This window comes from Pogona vitticeps, chromosome 6 (genome assembly GCF_051106095.1).
Source record: "Pogona vitticeps strain Pit_001003342236 chromosome 6, PviZW2.1, whole genome shotgun sequence".
Lineage (NCBI taxonomy): Eukaryota > Metazoa > Chordata > Lepidosauria > Squamata > Agamidae > Pogona > Pogona vitticeps.
The window spans coordinates 23,785,813-23,806,401 of record NC_135788.1 but is presented as its reverse complement, the minus strand read 5'-3'; the positions used below and the strand labels follow the sequence as shown (position 1 = coordinate 23,806,401).

At 44.2% G+C, this 20,589-nt stretch overlaps 1 protein-coding gene across 3 annotated transcripts in view; it reads right to left on the bottom strand.

Moving 5' to 3' along the window:
• The window catches only part of CDK14 (cyclin dependent kinase 14), a 302,744-nt gene extending 287,032 nt beyond the window's left edge, over positions 1 to 15,712 (bottom strand). The window contains exon 1 of one of the 3 annotated variants that reach the window (XM_073003160.2): positions 15,695 to 15,712. In XM_073003160.2, the coding sequence (XP_072859261.1) occupies positions 15,695 to 15,698 (4 nt within the window). In that variant the 5' untranslated portion in view covers positions 15,699 to 15,712. Of the gene's footprint in view, positions 1 to 500; positions 1,352 to 15,694 lie in introns of those variants that run through there. The other 2 variants (XM_073003159.2, XM_073003158.2) reach the window with 2 other exon arrangements.
• Between the last annotated feature and the right edge of the window lie 4,877 nt (positions 15,713 to 20,589).

Genomic DNA, 20,589 nt, shown 5'->3' with positions numbered 1-20,589 from the left:
GAGAACTTGGGCACTGACTCATCCCATTCCCACTGATTCAACGGCCCTACTCTAGATGCGACCTCCTGCCGGATTTCAGCTGGTGAACGGCTTTGGGGCAGTCCTTCTCTGTCCCGGACCCTGATCTCTCTCTCTCTCTCTCTCTCTCTCTCTCTCTGACAGGCTTATTGTGAGAGTAAAACAGGGGAAAGGCGATCCTGTCTCAAGCCACCCCGAGGTCTGCGGAAGACGGGTGGGATAAAACGGCCACAGACCCACCAGAAAAAGAAACACCCCCCCTTCGTCTTTTCCTGAGCCACGGAAAAGCACAGCTGCCTCCCTCGCTCCGCCCACTCGTCCTCGGATCCCACGAAAGAGGCGAGCGGAGCCGGCCGGGATGCGGGCGCTTGGGAAGCGGCTCGGCTGGGCGGAACCCTCCCGCCGCCTGCAAAGGAGCGAGCGGGGGAGCCCGACCGACCGACCGACCTCCAGGCGTCCTCGCCTCCCGCCCGCGGACTCACCGAGCCGGCCGAAACTCTCCGACAAAGTTCGCCGCAACTTTTTCATTTTGCTGAGCTTCTTCTCGGCGGGCTGCGGCGCGTCCAGGAGGTCGCACATCTGGCGGCGGCGGGGGGGGGGGGTCCGAAGGCGAGCGCGGAGAGACGCCGCCCGCCGGGTCCCTTCCCCACCGGCGGGTCGAGCGGCAGCAGGCGGAGGAACCCTCCACAAAGAGAGAGAGGCGCGAGGTTGCGGGCGCTCCCGCCGCGCCGGCTACTCTTTCCCTCCCTCTCTCCTTCCCTCACACCGCCGGGGTGCCCGGCGAGGGGAAGCCGGCGGAGGCGGAGGCGGCGGTGCCGCTTCTATGTGGTATCTGAAGGAGCTGGAGCCGCCCGCGCCCCCTCGCCCATACTTCTGGTTCCCCGCCGGGTCTCCTGAAAATTGGGCAAGGGGCGCTCCGAGACAATGAGGGGAGGACGAGGAGGGCGACGGCGCGAAGGGAAGGGAAGGAGGGGGAATTCCTGTGGAGGAAAAGCTGAGGGGAAGAAAGGGAGAGGAGAAAGGGAAAAGGGAGGAGAAGCTCCCCTGAAGGAGGGGAGGGAGGGAGGGAAGGAAAGCCCTGAGGAGCAGGCGAGGGAGGGACGGGGAAATCCTGCCAGCAGTTCGCAAACGGAGAAGCTGCCGCCAAGAACTGAGGGAGGCGGGCGGGCTCGGCTCGGCTCCGCGCAGCTGCTGCGCTCACAGGCGCGCACCACAGCCCAACTCCCGCTCTCCTCCCCGCCTGCTCGCTCGCTCCAGTCCGGCCTGGAGGACAGTCTAGAGGCGCTGCTTCCATCCACCCCGCCCGCCCGCCAGCGCTCGGCTCCAGAGGCGGAGGCTGCCAAGCCGCCCACGCCCCGCCTCGGCCTCTCCTTCCCGCCTCCCTCATTGGCCCAAGCCGGAGACGCCGGCTCGCTGGGGAGTTCCTCGCTGCCTGGCCGACGCTTTTCGCCTTGTTTTTCTACACCAGGCGCTTTTCTCCCTCACCGCACAGACGCGCACGCTTCTTCCCTCGGGGATCGGGAGGCGAGGGGCTCGGAAGCGAAGCCCTCCGCCCGGACACCGGGTGTGTGTGTGTGAATCTGCTACCCTAAGCCAGCGGCGCGCAGGAATTGACTGGCAGGCGCCCCCCTCCCCCAAAAAGGAGACTTGCCCGCAAACAATGGTCCACAGCACGATCCGTAAACTCGTTTGATTCTGGAGGAAGTCCCAAAGAGTTCAATGGGGTCGTAAACGGCCGAGTAACTATGGTCTAGGAGTCCAAATTTATCCATGCTTGGAGGAGGCTTATTGAAACCACTGGGTTGAACGTCGTTCTTTTTCGTCTACTGTTCTTAGGCTTTAATGTGGGTGGGTTTAATAATTTTAATTTGGCATTACTCTTGCCTAGAACACCCAGGTTGAGTGGCATGCCACTCAAACTTAAGTTCCATTGATTTCAGTGGGCCTTTTCAGGGTAAGGAGCAACTTACTCTGATGTTGGGATGAGCCGTAAATCTGGATCCAGTCCTCTTATTAAGAAGGGCAGCAGATTTAATCCTTCCTGGTACACCTGGATCTTGGAAAGTGGTGTGAAGGCAAGGGACAGAATATGGCTTGTGGCAACAAACCAAACTTTTATTTTTCTTAAAAAGCTGTTGAGTTTTGCCTGCATTTGTCATCTAAGTTTGGTTTGGGAAGGAACAGGGAATTTGCTTTCCTCTTCTATTTCATTATACTGTAGCACAGGGTCAAGTGTTGGTGTGACAACAACTTAGTGGAGGCTCTTAAAAGACTAAGTGTACACAGGTATTGTTGAATTTTAACACATTAGTTGGTCAAGGTGAGTCCAGAGGAAAAGGTGTTCGTACTTGCTGCAGGGTGTGCCAACAAATGTTTTGTTCAAAGTGGAAACTATCTTTTAACCATTTAGGCAGATTTAGCTAGCACACGTTATGGACCGAGAACAGGGTTCGATTCTCTGCTTAGTTATGGAATCCCCTCACTGAGGGAGTGGAACTGGTAAAACCATTCCTTAAATACCACACTTACCTTGAAAGCCCTGACAGGGTCACTATAACTCAGTTTCGACTTGGCAGCACAGAACAACAACTGGTATAAATAATTAAATAATGTGTTGCTTATTCTTTTTACTATAAATTCCCAAATTCTCCCTTCTGAGAGTCCTACCTGACAGACAGACACCTGTATGAAGCTCACCTGGGAGAAAGGCCTAAGGTGGAAAACTTCATGGCATAGTATAGGCCTAGCTCCACCTAGTTTGCAGTTCACAATGGAAGCTGTTCCGGGCTTGCTGACAGCTTTCTGTTTTAAACAGGAATCTAAGCAGAGCTGGGCCACGAGGCTTTCCCACTTTGGTCTTTCCCCCAGATTGAGTTACATTTAGGTGTCTGTTCATCAAGTGGGATTCCCAGAATGGAGAATTCTGATCTGTAATCCAAAAAAACCAAAAGTTTTTTATCTCCTTAAGGACGCTTATGCTAAAGGATGGTGGCTGACCGCAGGCCACCTCATGGATTTGTGAAAATATTACTTATATTTTTATGCTATGCTTCTGTCTTGGAGTCAGAACACTACAAGTAGATCCTTTACATCTCACCTCTTTTTATCCTTAGAACAATCGTGTAAGAGAGGTTGGCCTGAGAGATAGTCACTGGTTCAAAACAAGCCAATGAGCTTCATTTATTTTATAAAAATATTTGTATACCATGTTTAAATAAAAGCTATATGCAAATCAGTACACATATAATACAGTAATAAAACACAACGCAGTTTAAAAAGCATAATCGGAAAGAAAAATCTAAATCATATAAAATTGGGAAAGCAGGCCATAAAACAGCAATGAAAACACCAGTAAAATGTCTTTAAAAGCCTCCCTGGAGAATAATAAAATCTTGTCACCTGAAGACAAAAGCTGATGGCAGCTGAGCCTGCCACTCCATTACTAAATGTGGATTTGATGCCAAGTCTCAGTGGTCCTAACCTGCCAGTCAAACCACTAAACTCTACAGTGTCACTCAATTTCAAATAGAGGTTTCTGCTTTGCAGCTCACATTCTCAACAATCACACTCTGTATTGGCTTCCTGGAACATACAGGGCGGGCTGAAGACTGCAGAGCTTGGGAAGTTAATTTTTTGGACTGTAACTCACAGAATTCTGCAACCAGCATAACCCAATGGCAAAAGAGCAGCTGCCAGGTGCATAGCTGCACTCAAGCATCCCAGCAAACTCATGGCAGTTGGTTAGGGATAAGATTTTTTTGAATAAAAAAATTTCTACTATAATTCAGCAAGAACCTCCCAGGATGAAATATGGGAATAAGAACCTTCAAGCCAGTAGGAATTAAAATGCCCTCCTGTGGTATGGAGACAGCATCCATTAAAACTCATCTTCCCATGAACCTTTGTGAGTCTCAGGGAATCTTCATGACTTATACACTGCAGCTGGCATTTTTCTTCCCACTTGACAGAAATGGCACAGCAATGGCAAAGAAGAAAGAGGGCTCCTCTATCTCCTGTTGATTTGAGGGTTCTTACTCCTATAATTTGTTTTTGTTTTGTTTTTAATTCTGAAAAGCCCATTCGTACGGGGCAGAATGAATACAACAGAAGTGTTTTGTTTGGGCATCTAGTGGGGGTTTTTCAAGAGAAGGCCTAGAGAGATGGAGGTCATTACAGCTTTCGCAAAGACTTGCAACACCTATGGTATATTTTGTCTTGCTTCCTACAAACATCTATACCTCCAACAAGTGCCATCTGGCTGCCCTGCTAGAAAAAGTACAGCAGGTTGAGACCGCTTGTCCACATGGCAGCTTATCAAGGAACATGAAGTGAACAGAGCTGGGCAGATTCTTCTGGGATAACAAGATGGCAAGAAAAAGACTCTGTTATCTGTTGTATTAACTCTAGGAAAGAAAAAGACAATCCAATGCAAAAGGCAAGCATGCTGTGTCCTAGGAAGTGCGGAATCAATATCACCCCCTCGCCATAGATGGTGATTTAGCGGGGTGCACATAGGTGGCCACAGAGGATTCTGTTCATGGAAGAATTCCTGCCACTTTTCAGAAGAGGAGAAGATTCCTGAAGAATGGGAAAGGATCATGGGTACACTTGGCAATGGCATGCAGCTAGCCAATCCTTCATTTCCAGAAGCCTTACGCTAGGTATGGGGGTACAGCCGAGTTTTCTCCCATCACTTCTTCCTTTTGAAGTTAAGGGCCCAGGCGGAGCAGCTAGAATTCTGGAAGAGAACAACTACAGTAGTTGCACCTATGATGTCCTCAGGAAAAGTTTGGCTTCTTGGACCATGGTATGAGCACTGCTGTGAGCACTGTGCCCTGACAAGCAGAGATGGGGACTCGCTGTCAAATCAAGCTTAAGTTGCACCAATGACTCAACTCAGTCCCAACTCAGCTTCCCCCCTCCCCACGTGCATCAGACCCATCCCTCCCTTTTTTCTGGGGGAAAAGAGCTTGTTTATAGGGACTTGGACTCAGACTTGGGACTTGGACCCAACAAGTGATGGATTGTCCCTCCCAGGTTTTGGGAAGAATGTTTTCACTAGGAGGCTTTGAGTCCTGTGGGGGAGGAAGATGACATTCTAGAGTACAGGGAGATACCAAATACTAGAGACACGGATGTTGATGATGCAACAGAATCTGAGACAGAATAACACAAAACTCTCTGTGGATGAGAAAAGACAGTAAAGAAGCACTTGGAGGAAAGATCATAGTTAAAATGTCTCTATACCACTACAGTATCTTTCTAGGTGGAAGAGGCAGGTTGGGTGTCTCAAGGCTCCATCCTTGGGATGCTGTTGTTCATCATTTTTACTAAAAGACTTGGTGTTTGGGATATGTTTCTCAAATTCATAAACAACACTCAACCTTGAAGGGGGTAGTTAATACAACAGATAACAGAGTCAGTGTTTTTGATTTCTGCAATCGACTGAAGAATTAGACCAAAGAACCAAAATTAGTTTCAATGGGAGCAAATAGAAAAGTCTACATTAAGCAGGAAAAATCAGATGCAGGAATAAGTGGGTGACAGCTGGTTTTGCAGCAGTATGGCCATCTGTGAGCCACCATGGGTCCTTATACAGAGAGGAAAGGGACACAGAAAACAAATAAATACAAAAAGAATCTAAGAATCTTAATAGACCACATGCTAAGCATGTGGAAGTGTGTTAAAGTAGTGAGGGGGGAAAGGGAATGCAATACTAGGCTTCATTGAGAAAATTAAATTAAACTAAAATGTCCAGATGAAGGTAAGTATGTTCTGCTTCCACTCACAGAAGACAGATCTTTGTACAGTGGTGCCTCGCTAGACAGTTACCCCGCGTGACAGTTTTTTCACTAGACATTGACTTTTTGCATTCGCTATAGCGATTCATGAAACAGTGATACCAATGGGGAATTTCGCTGGACAATGTTTGGTCCCTGCTTCGCAAACCAATTTTTGCCAGACAACAATTTTTGACCTAAGCTTCACAAAACAGCGATTTAAACAGCTGATCGGCGGTTCGCAAAGCAGCTTTCCTATGGCCGATCTTTGCTAGACGACTCCTCTTCCCCATTGGAACGCATTAAACAGGTTTCAATGTATTCCAATGGGGAAATGCTTTTCGCTAGACAATGATTTCGCTAAACAGCAATTTCAGTGGAACGGATTATATCATCTAGCAAGGCACCACCGTATTGCCATTTCCCTACCTACCTACATGTCACATCCCTTGCCATAGAATGATGAGTCGTTGTCGTTTAGTCGTGTCCGACTCTTCGTGACCCCATGGACCAGAGCACGCCAGGCCCTCCTATCTTCCACTGCCTTCCGTAGTCGTGTCAATTTCATGTTGGTTGCTTTCAAGTTGGACAATTTCAAGTTGGACACTGTCCAGCCATCTCATCCTCTGTCGTCCCCTTCTCTTGCCGTCACACTTTCCTAACATCAAGGTCTTTTCCAAGGAGTCTTCTCTTCTCATGAGATGGCCAAAGTACTGGAGCCTCAGCTTCAGGATCTGCCCTTCCAGTGAGCACTCAGGATTGATTTCCTTCAGATTGGATAGGTTTGTTCTCCTTGCTGTCCAGGGACTCTCAAGAGCCTCCTCCAGCACCACAATTCAAAGGCATCAATTCTTCGGCGGTCTGCTTTCTTTATGGTCCAGCTCTCACTTCCATACATCACTACAGGAAAAACCATAGCTTTGACTATTCGGACTTTTGTTGGCAAGGTGATGTCTCTGCTTTTTAAGATGCTGTCAAGGTGTCATCACTTTCCTCCCAAGAAGCAGGCGTCTTTTAATTTCGGGGCTGCTGTCTCCATCTGCAATGATCATGGAGCCCAAGAAAGTAAAATCTGTCACTGACTCCATATTTTCCCCTTCAGTTTCTCAGGAGGTGATGAGACCAGTGGCCATGATCTTAGTTTTTTTGATGTTGAGTTTCAGGCCATTTTTTGCACTCTTCTCTTTCACCCTCATTACAAGGTTCTTTAATTCCTCCTCAATTTCTGCCATCAGAGTGGTATCATCTGCATATCGGAGGTTGTTGATATTTCTTCCGGCAATCTTAATTCCGGCTTGGTATTCCTCCAGTCCAGCCTTCCGCATGATGTATTCTGCATATAAGTTAAATAACCCGGGGAAAATATACAGCCTTTTCGTACTCCTTTCCCAATTTTGAACCAATCAGACGTTCCATATCCAGTTCTAACTGTTGCTTCCTTTTACACATATAGGTTTCTCAGGAGATAGACAAGGTGGTCAGGCACTCCCATTTCTTTAAGGACTTGCGATAGTTTGCTGCGGTCCACACAGTCAAAGGCTTTTGTATAGTCAATGAAGCAGATCTGTTCAGGAAAATTGGACATATTAGAGGAACATTTTGTGCAAAGATGAACATGATAAAAGACAAAAATGGGAGGGACCTAACAGAAGCAGAAGATGTCAAGAAGAGGTGGCAAGAATACACAGAGGAATTATATCAGAAAGATGTGGATATCCCGGACAACCCAGACAATGTAGTTGCTGACCTTGAGCCAGACATCCTGGAGAGCGAAGTCAAGTGGGCCTTAGAAAGCCTGGCTAACAACAAGGCCAGCGGAGGTGATGGCATTCCAGTTGAACTATTTAAAATCTTGAAAGATGATGCTGTTAAGGTGCTACATTCAATATGCCAGCAAGTTTGGAAAACTCAACAATGGCCAGAGGATTGGAAAAGATCAGTCTACATCCCAATCCCAAAGAAAGGCAGTGCCAAAGAATGCTCCAACTACCGTACAATTGCACTCATTTCGCACGCTAGCAAGGTTATGCTCAAAATCCTACAAGGTAGGCTTCAGCAGTATGTGGACAAGAACTCCCAGAAGTACAAACTGGATTCCGAAGAGGCAGAGGAACTCGAGACCAAATTGCTAACTTGCGCTGGATTATGGAGAAAGCCAGAGAGTTCCAGAAAAATATCTACTTCTGCTTCATTGACTATGCGAAAGCCTTTGACTGTGTGGACCACAGCAAACTATGGCAAGTTCTTAAAGAAATGGGAGTGCCTGACCACTTTATCTGTCTCCTGAGAAACCTATATGTGGGACAGGAAGCAACAGTTAGAACTGGTCATGGAACAACTGAGTGGTTCAAAATTGGGAAAGGAGTACGGCAAGGCTGTATATTGTCCCCCAGCTTATTTAACTTATATGCAGAATACATCATGCGGAAGGCTGGACTGGAAGAAACCCAAGCCGGAATTAAGATTGCCGGAAGAAATATCAACAACCTCCGATATGCAGATGATACCACTCTGATGGCAGAAAGTGAGGAGGAATTAAAGAACCTTGTAATGAGAGTGAAAGAGGAGAGTGCAAAAAACGGTCTGAAACTCAACATCAAAAAAACTAAGATCATGGCCACTGGTCCCATCACCTCCTGGGAAATAGAAGGGGAAGATATGGAGGCAGTGTCAAATTTTATCTTCCTGGGCTCCATGATCACTGCAGATGGAGACAGCAGCCCTGAAATTAAAAGGCGCCTTCTTCTTGGGAGGAAAGCGATGACAAATCTGGACAGCATCTTGAAAAGCAGAGACATCACCTTGCCAACAAAAATCCGAATAGTCAAAGCTATGGTTTTTCCTGTCGTGATGTATGGAAGTGAGAGCTGGACCATAAAGAAAGCAGACCGCCGAAGAATTGATGCCTTTGAATTGTGGTGCTGGAGGAGGCTCTTGAGAATCCCCTGGACTGCAAGGAGAACAAACCTATCAGTTCTAAAGGAAATCAACCCTGAGTGCTCACTGGAAGGACAGATCCTGAAGCTGAGGCTCCAGTACTTTGGCCATCTAATGAGAAGAAAAGACTCCCTGGAAAAGACCCTGATTTTGGGAAAGTGTGATGGCAAGAGGAGAAGGGGACGACCGAGGATGAGATGGCTGGACAGTGTCTGCGAAGCAACCAACATGAACCTGACACAACTCCGGGAGGCAGTAGAAGACAGGAGGGCCTGGCGTGCTCTGGTCCATGGGGTCACGAAGAGTCGGACACGACTAAACGACTAAACACACACACAAACACAATGAAGCAGAAGTAGATATTTTTCTGGAACTCTCTGTCTTTCTCCATAATCCAGCACATGTTAGCAATTTGGTCTCTAGTTCCTCTGCCCCTTCGGAATCCAGCTTGTACTTCTGGGAGTTCTGGGTCCACATACTGCTGAAGCCTACCTTGTAGGATTTTGAGCATAACCTTGCTAGCGTGGGAAATGAGTGCAATTGTACAGTAGTTGGAGCATTCTTTGGCACTGCCTTTCTTTGGGATTGGGATGTAGACTGATCTTTTCCAAACCTCTGGCCACTGTTGAGTTTTCCAAACTTGCTGGCATATTGAATACAGCACCTTAACAGCATTATCTTTTAAGATTTTAAATAGTTCAACTGGAATGTCATCACCTCCACTGGCCTTGTTGTTAGCCAGGCTTTCTAAGGCCCACTTGACTTCACTCTCCAGGATGTCTGGCTCTAGGTCAGCAACTACATTGCCTGGGTTGTCCGGGATATCCAAATCTTTCTGATATAATTCCTCCGTGTATTCTTGCCACCTCTTCTTGATGTCATCTGCTTCTGTTAGGTCCCTCCCATTTTTGTCTTTTATCATGTTCATCTTTGCACAAAATGTTCCTCTAATATCTCCAATTTTCCTGAACAGATCTCTGGTTTTTCCTTTTCTGTATGGTAAATAAAATAAGGGGGGGGGGATATATAAGGCTGTCCCACATCCAATTTCATCACCAAAGTACCTTGAACACTTTAAGTGTGAAACCATCATTGTTCAATAATAAAAAGTACAAACAGAAAAGTGGTGAGGCTTAAGGGAGCAGCCCACTTCTTTTCCAAGAAATGACTTGAGAAGTACTCTGCACTTCGAGAAGCCTTGAGATAGACATGTGTCCTAAGAAGGGTACTGTTGATCTTGATTTATATCTGCCCACTTATTAGGTCTGAGCTCTAAATCATACGTGGCCTCAGTAACCAACAGCAGATTGTTTATGGGACTTGACATGCTCCAAGAGCCATTTTTGGCAGTTGGCCCGGGTGGATGGTAAGGGCATCATTTCAGTTCCTTGTTTATACCACACTTGATATACTCTGTGTACATACAATATGTTGTGTGTCTAAATGTTTGTCTAGGGAGGCCACAGTTCATGCCTGAAAAAAAGTCTCTGTTCTATTAGTGTGCTGACAATTTCAGCTGCCTGATAAGGTTCATGTTGTCTCTATTAATTGGTCCATATATTAGGTCATTTGTTCTCAACCACTGGTGGGCCATAACATTTTATAATAATTACTAGAAACTTAATCTTCCTTTGTCCCCAAGTCCTCATTAATGGAATTATTGTCAGTGGTACTAAACAGGACTGTTATTTTTGTTCGTGTGGATTTCCTCCCCAATACAGTCACATCTTATTGCAATTTGTATCTTTAAAAACTTGCCAAAAATCATAAATATAATTAAAAATGTGTATAAACATATTAGTTCTTCTTGGAAAATACAACGTGTTTGCTTTTTAGACAGTGGGAGCCCAGATTCTTTGGTGGAGACTTGTTAAAAAAGAAGATTTAAAAAAAATTGGGAACCAGTCCATGAGGAAGCCCGCCATTGTATATGAACTAGCAGTTCCACATGCCACCTGCCGCTGCTGCATTTATCGTTCCAACGTGGAAGTGTTTGTAGGGTCCCCTCGTGGTCCTGTTTGGAATAAAACCTCACCAGAGGTGCGTGCAGCCCACCACTGATAGCTTGAGGCCCAGGAGACATACAATGTAGTCATGATGACTATCATTTTGTGTGGCCTTAAAACAGGGATAGGGAATTTCCAAAGGTCCAGGAGCCACCTCTGGACCTTGGAGAGCTTCCTCCAGTCCCACATAAAAAACATTTTGCTTTCAGTTTTTTAACATGAAAAGCTGCCTCGCACCCTCTATTGTTGTTATGTGTCACTGAGTCGCCTCCGACGTAGGGCAATGCTATAAATGAGCAAAAACGTCCTGCCCTCAACTGTCCTACTCAGCTCTTGTAAAATCAAGCCTGTGGCTTCCTTTAGGGAGGCGGACCATCTCATATTTGGCCTTCCTCTTTTTTTGATGTCTTCCACTTTTCCCAACATTGTTGTCTTTTCCAGAGACTCCTGCCTTCTAATGATGTGCATCCTCTAGTTGCCATTTTTTTTAAAATTAAAAATCCCCCCTCCATACTTTTTAAAGCACTGGTTCTTAACCTTGGGTTACTCAGGAGTTTTGGACTGCAACTCCCAGAAGCCTTCACCACCAGCTGTCCTGACTGGGGTTTCTGGGAGTTGCAGTTCAAATGCATCCGAGTAACAAAGGTTAAGAACCACTGTTTTAAAGGATGCAAGGGGACTTTCGGAGGAAAATATGCTTAATCAGAAAAACTGTAGTGTGAGACGGGGGGTGGGCTATGGGTTTTGGGAGAATGCACTTGGTGCTCTTGAAAGCAACACTGTTCCTATCCCTGGGGCTTTAAATGGGGGCTGGGCAAATCCATAGCGGATGGAGGAGATCCACCGGTGTTAGTCATGAGGCCTATTTATTGCTGCCAGTATTGGAGGCAGTTGTTAGGGACCACTAGAAGAAAGGCACTGTAGTTCTCACTGGACTTCTGGTAGGCCACTGGTTGGACACTATGTGAAGCAATAGGGTAGCTGCATCTAAGGGTAGCCAGCCAACCTCACCAGGAATTCCTGTGTTTTGCTGGGCTTCCGTAGGGGGAGACAGATCTCAGGGCGAGTCAGGTTGGAGAGGAGAAAGTTGGAGTGCATTATGTGTGGGAACTTTATATGTCAGGGTGGGCATGTCTTTCCTATTTCCAACTGATCTCTCACTCACACACACACACACACACACACACACACACACACACACACACACACACACACACACACACACACACACACACACACACACACACACCCCTTCATGAAAGTATTCGTGTGTAACCTGTGCACATAAAATCTATTTTAGAAGGTGCTGCAGAAAATTCAAGTTGTATGTTCTCACTCCTTCTCACATAGAGACGTACTATTTTGTAGCTGTCAGGGAAGAGTCTGCTTCCTGCAACATCACTAACTCTCACCACCTGGTGTCCAGTTTTGGCCCTGAAGTACCAGGGAAAGAGAAAGATGTTGACCTGGCAGCACAACTGGGAACCTAATGCTGGGCCACATGGATCTTTAATCTAGCATGATTTTTTTTCTTACGTTCTTCCATGAAGCAAAGCTGTAACCTGAGGGGTACATTTGTGTAGGAAATGCCTTTTGTTAGCTAAGTTGTTCACTCTTGTAAATGCTTCTTTTTGGCCCTTCGAGGTCACCAGATCACCCTTTCCCTCAGCTGTCTCAGCCTCAGAAATCACCACTGCCGACAACATGCTGTAGGGGAACCTCAAGGGAATCAGAGGGACCGGTCTCTGTGATCCACTTGGTCCCTTCCAGCTCTGCAGTACTTGGAGGAGGATTTGTAAAGACTATCTCTGCACAATGCAGCTAGAGAAGGAATTGAATGCAGGCAAACCGGGCAGTATAACTTCTCATCTTGATTAGGTTTTCTGCGCATTACCGCTGGGAGCTGGGAGCTTAGCTGTTATTGGGCAGCTGTAGTCCAGAAAAGAAAGGAATCCCCACCACCACATTTTTTCCAGTGCTTTTGACCATGAAATATGAAACAATCTTAAACATTTGCTCTGTATGCCATGGAATAGCCAAATCAAAGCCACAAGTGCTGCTGAAGGAACTAAATTTTTCCCTGCCTTCAGAGCGGCCCAGTTCATTGATCTGATGAGATGTGACATTGGTCAGTCGCTATGCACTGAAGTCGTCGTAAGACTCAGAGTTGTCAAGGTGCAGGCACATTGCCCAAAGCAACTTCTTTACAACAAGAAGGGCCTTTTGGGTTTTGTGTTTTTTGTTTTGCTCCAGAGCAAGGGAGAGGCAATTAGCTACAGGCAAAACCTCAAAGGACAGAATTAAAGGGCAGGGGAGGAGAACTGTAGGGAAAAAACAAAACGTTCTCCTTGTCTGTTAAGCTCAGCCTCTCCTTGATGGACTTTCAAGGGGGAATTCTCCTAGCACAAACTTCGAGGTCAAACCCCGTCATCACGTTGAGCTGAGTCATTCTGAAAATGACTAGCCTATTCTGCGAAATTTATACGCAGGGCCCTCTGCAGTATGCAATAGGACTTGTAGCAGGGGATGGGATCTAGGCTAATGCCACTCCAGATGCTGGGATTTTAAGCAAGGCACAAGTAAAATGCTTTGGTGCCAGTGCCACGTACTGCATAACAATCCTGCCTGAAGCTGTCTGGATCTGAGGCTGCTTCGCAGGAAACAGAAAAGACCACCTCTCTCAGATAGTTTAGTGAGCGTGCTGTCCCAATCTTGCTGCCTGCTGTGTATCTTTGGATGCACTCAGAACTTGGCAAAAAATATTTTTTAAATATATGTTACAACTCAAGAAATACCGTATGTAGCCAGGCTGACTGGAGGATTCTGGGAATTTTAACACACACACACACACACACACACACACACACACACACACACACACACACACACACACACACACACACACACACACACACACACACACACACACACACACACACACACACACACACAAGCACTTGCTACAGCTAAAGCGTCGACTCTCTATTTAAAAACCTCCAAGTCTACATTCCAAGGCAGCCCATTACACTGTCAAACTGCTGTTACCACCAGCAAATTCTTGTAATATTTTGTGAACATCTCTTTATAGTTCACATCCATTGGTTCATGTCCTGCCCTCCAGCAAGTTTGCTGTATTTTCCATGTCACAGTGCTTTCAATACCTAAAGATGGCTATCACACCAGTTCTCAAATTTTCCTTCTCTAAGATAAGCATACCCATCTCTCTCAACTATTTCTGGTTTCTAAGACAGTTACTACCTTTGCCAGCTTTCATGGATACATTACAGCTTCTCAATATTCTCCTTAAACTGTGGCACCCAGAACCAACTGCATTACTACAAGGGAGGTTTCGCTGAAGCAAAAGAAACTAGTACTATCACTTCCCTTCATATAAACACTATGCATCTGTTGACTGAGCTCAGAATTGGATTAGTCTGTTTTGCTGCTGCATCACACTGTTACCTCATGTTCACCTTGTGGTTTACTAGGACTCCTAGATCCTTCTTATATATATGACTGCCAAGCAGAGAACAACTAACTTACATTTGTGAGCCTGCTTTTATCCTGTTTAAATACAGAACTTTACACAGTTATTTCTATTGAAATAAATTTTGCTTGCTTTAGTCCAATTCTCCATCAGTTAAGGCTGTCTTGAATCTGAATCCAAGCCATTCATAAAGATGAATGAACAACACCAGGCCCAGAACAGAATCCTGCAGCATCCCACTTGTTCCTTCCCTTCAGGATGATAAGAAACCATCAGAGAACAGTATGGCCCATCAGCTGCAAAACTATCTAAGAGTAGCATCTTCTAATCTCTGTTTTACTAGCTTGACCACAAGAACATTGTGAAGGAGTTTGTTAGACACCTTGCTGAAATCAAAATATACTATACTCACAGCATTTTTCTCGTCTACCAAGCTTAGGGTTTCATTAAAAAAAAAAAGATATAAGATTAGTCTACTATAATTTGTGTCTTGGAAACTCATGCTGGATCTGGTAATCATGGCATTCTTTTTTCCCCCTAAATGCTCACAGATTGACTGTTCAGTTATCTATTCTAGCTCACATTTGACCACAAGAATATTGTAGGGAACCCTGCTGGAAGTCTTGCTAAAATCCAGACATAGTACTGCAGTCACTGCATTGTCTTATCATAATTGTAATCACAGTCATTTTATCTGCATGCTCCGTTTCTCATGATGCAACATGTTTAAAGCATTTGACCCACACCAATAGTAAACCCAATACAACAACTTTAATTACAATTAGAACTCAGTTACTTCCTGCCACCACAGATTAGCTGGCCCCTTTGGCAGGAACCACCTCAGGCTAAACAAAGGCATCATCCTACCTGTTGGAAAGTGAAGAATGGGAAATGATTTACTGTACCTGTGTTCCTTTCTACATCTGACCATCTGAATATCACCTGGGGTTATTCTCCCCTATGGTTTGAAGAAACATGTTTTTTAAGAGGGGAAGAGATGATGGGAAATAGACACTGTAGCTACAGAGAGCAGAGAAAGGAAAGGAAGGAGGCGGAGAAGCAGAGCCTGGAAAATATTTAACAATAATAAACTCTTGCCAATGAGCAAGGGGTTCCAGGGTGATTTTTAGGACCATACTCGTATTCACATTATACAGAGTACATAAGACATGAATAGATCCATCTTACAGGCATGAACGCAAGCAGGGCTAAGGTATGTTCTTAAAACACAGTGTATGAAACTATTCTAGTATCCAAGCTCTTTGATTGAAAAATCATAAATTTGAAACTATAATTCTAAAATGCTAAATGTAGTAAATTTATAAATTATTTCTGTACTTTCTCTAGCATTATGAAAATAGTTATGTAAGCACACATATCTGTCTTTTCAGATAAGACTTCTGATTCAGCCTTCTCCTCCTCTCTTTGAAGCCATATGAATTAGGAAAGCGGGTTAGAAGACTCACCCATAGCCAGGAGCACCGATTTCTGATGGGAAAACAGGCTCTCCCATCTCTCTTTAATAAGAGCTGCATTTCCCCCCCTTGGGATTTTTCAAAGCAATGTGTTAAAGCTACATTTTGACTTTATTAGAATTACAGATGGTGTCACTGCTCTTGTGCATAGCAGCATATATAAAATCAAATATTTATTCTCCATGTTAAAGTATTTTATGCCTAATGCTTGAGGATATTACATGAAAAACACCACTTCATTCAGAGTGGCTCATGGTGGTTCAGTGAGAAAAAGGCGCCTCGGAACAAGCTCCATTCTATGTGGGGTGACATATCCTTTGCACAGAGAATTGCCAATAATAGCAGCTGACCAAGACAGGGTTATCTTGTCAGGATTCCACCTGATACTCAGTCTATGTGCTTCATAAATCTTTCCTAGAGCTGAAGAAAATGCTTGCTTAAGCCATTCTGTTCACCTTGGGGGGAAAATTGAACTATTAGGTAAGGAAGATTGGAAGAGGTTTGAAGCTCAGTTATTAACACCTAATATGGTGGTTCTGCAGGAATGACCTAGTGATGGATTTATGTAAAGCTAAGATACTAGTCCCTATTAATCCTGTGCTCAGCAAGCCCTATTAAATTTAGCACAACATGCTTGATTGATTTCTACAAGTAGAATTGGTCATAGGGGGTATTATTAAAGGAGAGCGTCAGATACTGGTATTACCTTAAAATCAAGAACTTGAAACTTCTTTGTGTATTTTTTTTTTGCTTCCAGAATCCCCCACCTGGAGTTGCAGTCCAAAACAGTCATTTCCCTCCATCTCAACCTCTCATAGACAATATGGGCAGAATTTACAAAAGTTCCTAGTTCAAAGATTTTAGACATTGTAGAAAGTAAGTCATTTTCCCATGCTGTGAATATGGAGATGCTAATAGTGGTCTACTTTGCACAGCTGGTGCAAATATTTCTGACACAGCGGCTGAAATCCTGTTGCTTAACATAGTAAAGGATAACTAGAGTAGGCCCGTTAAATTAATGGAAGATTAATCCAGAAAAGTGGACTCATCAAACTCCCAATGATTCAACGGGCCTGCTCTAGTTCCAGCTTACTACGTTAAGCAATAGGATTTCTGCCAATGTCTCAAAAACAGGTTGACCATCTGAAATACAGTATGTTCAAGCCTTCCAATTCCAGTTATTGATGTATGCACGGATGCTCAGTATGTCACGGCTTAGGAGTCTCCCACACAGAATGGTGGTCAGCACACAGCACTTTCACTAGGAAAAATTGAAGATATGTATTATGCTGTGTCAATTATGCTGGGCATACAGTGGACCCTCTACTTATGGAATTCATCCGTATTGGAACGGTGGCTGCAGGTTGAAAAGTCTGTAGGTCGAGTCTCCATTAACCTACAATGCATTGAAAACCGATTAATCCCGTAACCGGCCATTTTTGTTCCATTTTGTTTTTTTTCTGGTCTGTAGGTTGATTCTCCGGCTGCAAGTCGAACCTCAATTTTGCAGCCAGAGAAGTCTGTAACTTGAAAAGTCTGTAAGTCGACCGTCTATAAGTCGAGGGTCCACTGTACCTAAAGCTTCCTCCTTTCCTTTACTCTTTCTTTAAAACAAAGGTCACTTTAGAAGACCCAGCCTCTTTCGCAGAATTATTTCCCTTCACTCCAAACTTGCCACTACCTTGCCTTGATCCCTTTGCAGCCATTTGAGTGGGATCTACTTACGCCCATTATACTGTATTACAGTTCTGACTCTTTTTTTTGATAAGCCTGCAAAGTCGCAAAGAAAACTTTCTTCATCTTACCCTCCTCTATATAGGAATAGATCTTTCTACATAGCTGGATGACCAAACCTCATGCATAGTCGATTCTGGTAGCATGCCATCAAAGGTATGAAAGATGGAGCACATGATATACTTGCTTCTCAGCAGTGTCCTCTAGTGGCCATGCTTGGAAGAATGCACTTGTGATGTTTTCAAAGCAACATCAGAAAGTCGCATTTCTCTACCAATTATAGCCAAGTGTCATGGTTTATAGGATGTCTTAAGGTCAGGTGTGTGTAACCACCATCTGTTTAATAATTTCCAATGTGGAAAGAAGATCCAGGAGCCTGAATTATTGAGGAAAATACAGACATTATCTATGTTTCAAAATAAATGCTGTAACCATTTGGGGGCATCAACCAGGACCAGTGCTAGACCTATTATTCTTCATTGGTGTCTGAAGCAATCCAGTGGTTCTTCTTGAGTGAAAGAATCAGTAGACAGGTCACTGTCTTCACCCAGGGGACACCCAAATGCGGTCACAATCCTGATACTCTTCAGAGAGACTCCTTTTGTCTCCACTGCTAGACCCACTGAAATACACTTTTGCTTCCAAAAGTTGCAATATTTGCATTTTGCCAGCATAACTATACCAGAGGGTTTGGCCCATGACTGCTAAGTTTCTATAAAATGAGTGTTTTGCTCCCAGAAATTACATATAGCCAGCTAACAGTTTTTGTGCCACAAAATGAAAATATAACACTGTTAACTTTATCTCAAGGATTAAGGTCTGAAAGCATTGCTTTAAAGTCTCCAATAAAAAGAATGAATCAAAATCATCCCTGCATATAAGATATTGTGCCTAAATACAATAAAACATTTAAAACTCCCAATTCAAATAGTACAAACTAAATCTAGAATCTTCACCTCCCTCTCTCCTTCACATTCCTATTAAACTGTGGAACATAATCAGAGTGTTGTATAAATCACTAGGGAAACAGTTACACAATCACCACACAGCCACTCTTAATTATCTCACTGCATGCTGTGTTCATATATCATGCACAGGTGGTATAAAAGGAAAAAGGACCACAGCTATTCTTAAAGTCTGCCACAAAATGAACCTACACCAATGATTCTCAGCCAGTACTATGTGTATTCCCTGGTGGTACACAGAGGTAGTCTAACTGGGATGTAGGGGCTGCATAAACAGTTACTAAGAGTTCACCCTTGCTCAGTTTCCATGTCCTTCTTTACCATAGTCTCTCGAGACCGAAGGATGCCTAATCATGTCCTTCTGCAAGTGTGGCTTGCCATCTTCTGCTGACCCTTCCTGGAGGTGGGTCTTAGGATCCTCCTCAGGTCTCGGCTTTGGAAAGTGTAGAGGCGATTGCATTTGATGGTCAACTTGTCATTTGACAAATAAAGTTTGGAGTGGCCCTTGCCCCAATTCATTCCAAAAAAAGAAAAGTCAGGTAGATCATGCTATGGACACAGGCGGGTGTAGTAAGGGGCAATAGTTGGGCTTCAGCTAGGAAGACCAAATTGCCTCTTAGCTATGCAGCTCCAGTGAGTGGTCTTGAGGGCCCATTTGTATCTCTCAACCAAAACGTATCTCTTTGGGTTGGTATAAGAACGGGATGAGGAAAGTTGCAGAAAAAGCATGTATCCCATGGTAAACAATCTGGGTGAAAAGCAGGTCAGAAGTAAACAAACCTGCAGTGAGAGAATTTTTGGCCCTCTAGTAGACATTGACAAACTCTGACTCGCATCATACATCATCGCTGAGCAGGCTAGCTGGGGTTTATAGAAAATGAAGTTTGCTTGGAAGGTGACAAAATCCTCAACCCTGAAGTAATGGATGACCTATGAATTGTGCTGCTGACCCATTTTCATCAGTGAGGAGGAGCCCAAGAGCAGGAGATAAGGAAAACTGTGTCTTATAAAATTTCTTGCAAATTTGATGAATCCAGAAGCTCCCTATGTCAAAGAACCAAAGTGAATGGGTATCAAGTCCACAGAGGTATTTATATATTTATTTATTTATTGGACTTATATACCACCCCATAGCGCTACAAGCACTCTCCGGGCGGTTTACAATTTTAATTATACAGGCTACACATTGCCCCCCCAGCAAGCTGGGTACTCAGCAAGCTGGTAGACTTACTTCTTTGATAGGTTCTAGCATATGACACTCAGTTTGTAAGGGCAAGCCTAAAATGGTGACATAGCTATACTGACTTCTGAGAAGTTTTATTTCCCTATTATTCCTAAAACTGTGGAAACAAAACATTGAAGAACAAAATGGGAGGTGGTTTAGTATCCCAATTTACACATACTTAATATGAGGGTTTAAATACGTAAGTACACCCAGCACTCTCTCTGTTTGAAAAAAAAGAACAAAAATCTGTGACAGCTATTCCAAAACACATGCAATTACATACCACTTAGAGTTAAATGTTTTCATTCTAGAAAAGTAGAAAAACACCTATCAGAAGAAAAGCAATTAGAACTGTAAACAGCATATTTAATAGGAGCTTGCAACAAAAGAGGAGACGTGTTGCCAAGTAAATATACTAATGGATGCTTTTTTTCTTTTAGATGGCTTAAGATTTGGCCAACTCCTTGGAGAGCCGACTTGGACATGCAGGTTTGCTGTAGTTACACAACCCTTCCCTCACAGACATGAGGTGCTTAATCTGTTTTCCAATTTTTATAGTGCTGCACAAATTCTGACCTAGCAGCTGCAAACTGACCAAAGGGAAAATCATGCAATTGTACATGTCTTCAAAAGTAAATCCAGTTGAATTCAATGGGTCTTACTCCAAAATAAACACCGATAGAACTTCAGCCTAGATATTTATGTTAGAAGTGAACAGGACTGTAGCATAAATCTTTATGCAATAAATCTCAGAAATTCAGGTGTGCCACTATGGATTAAATGCTAATTTTATATAATTTTGTTAAAAACAAAGTCCCAAATCCCAATGCCAAAGCCATAGAACCAGTAACACTATATACAAAAGTTTTATGACCCCTCCAGCAATTCACAGAAGGCACATTAAATATCTGTATGGCAAGCCACCGATAATTTTGAAGTAGCTTCTCTGAGTGGAGCAGAGA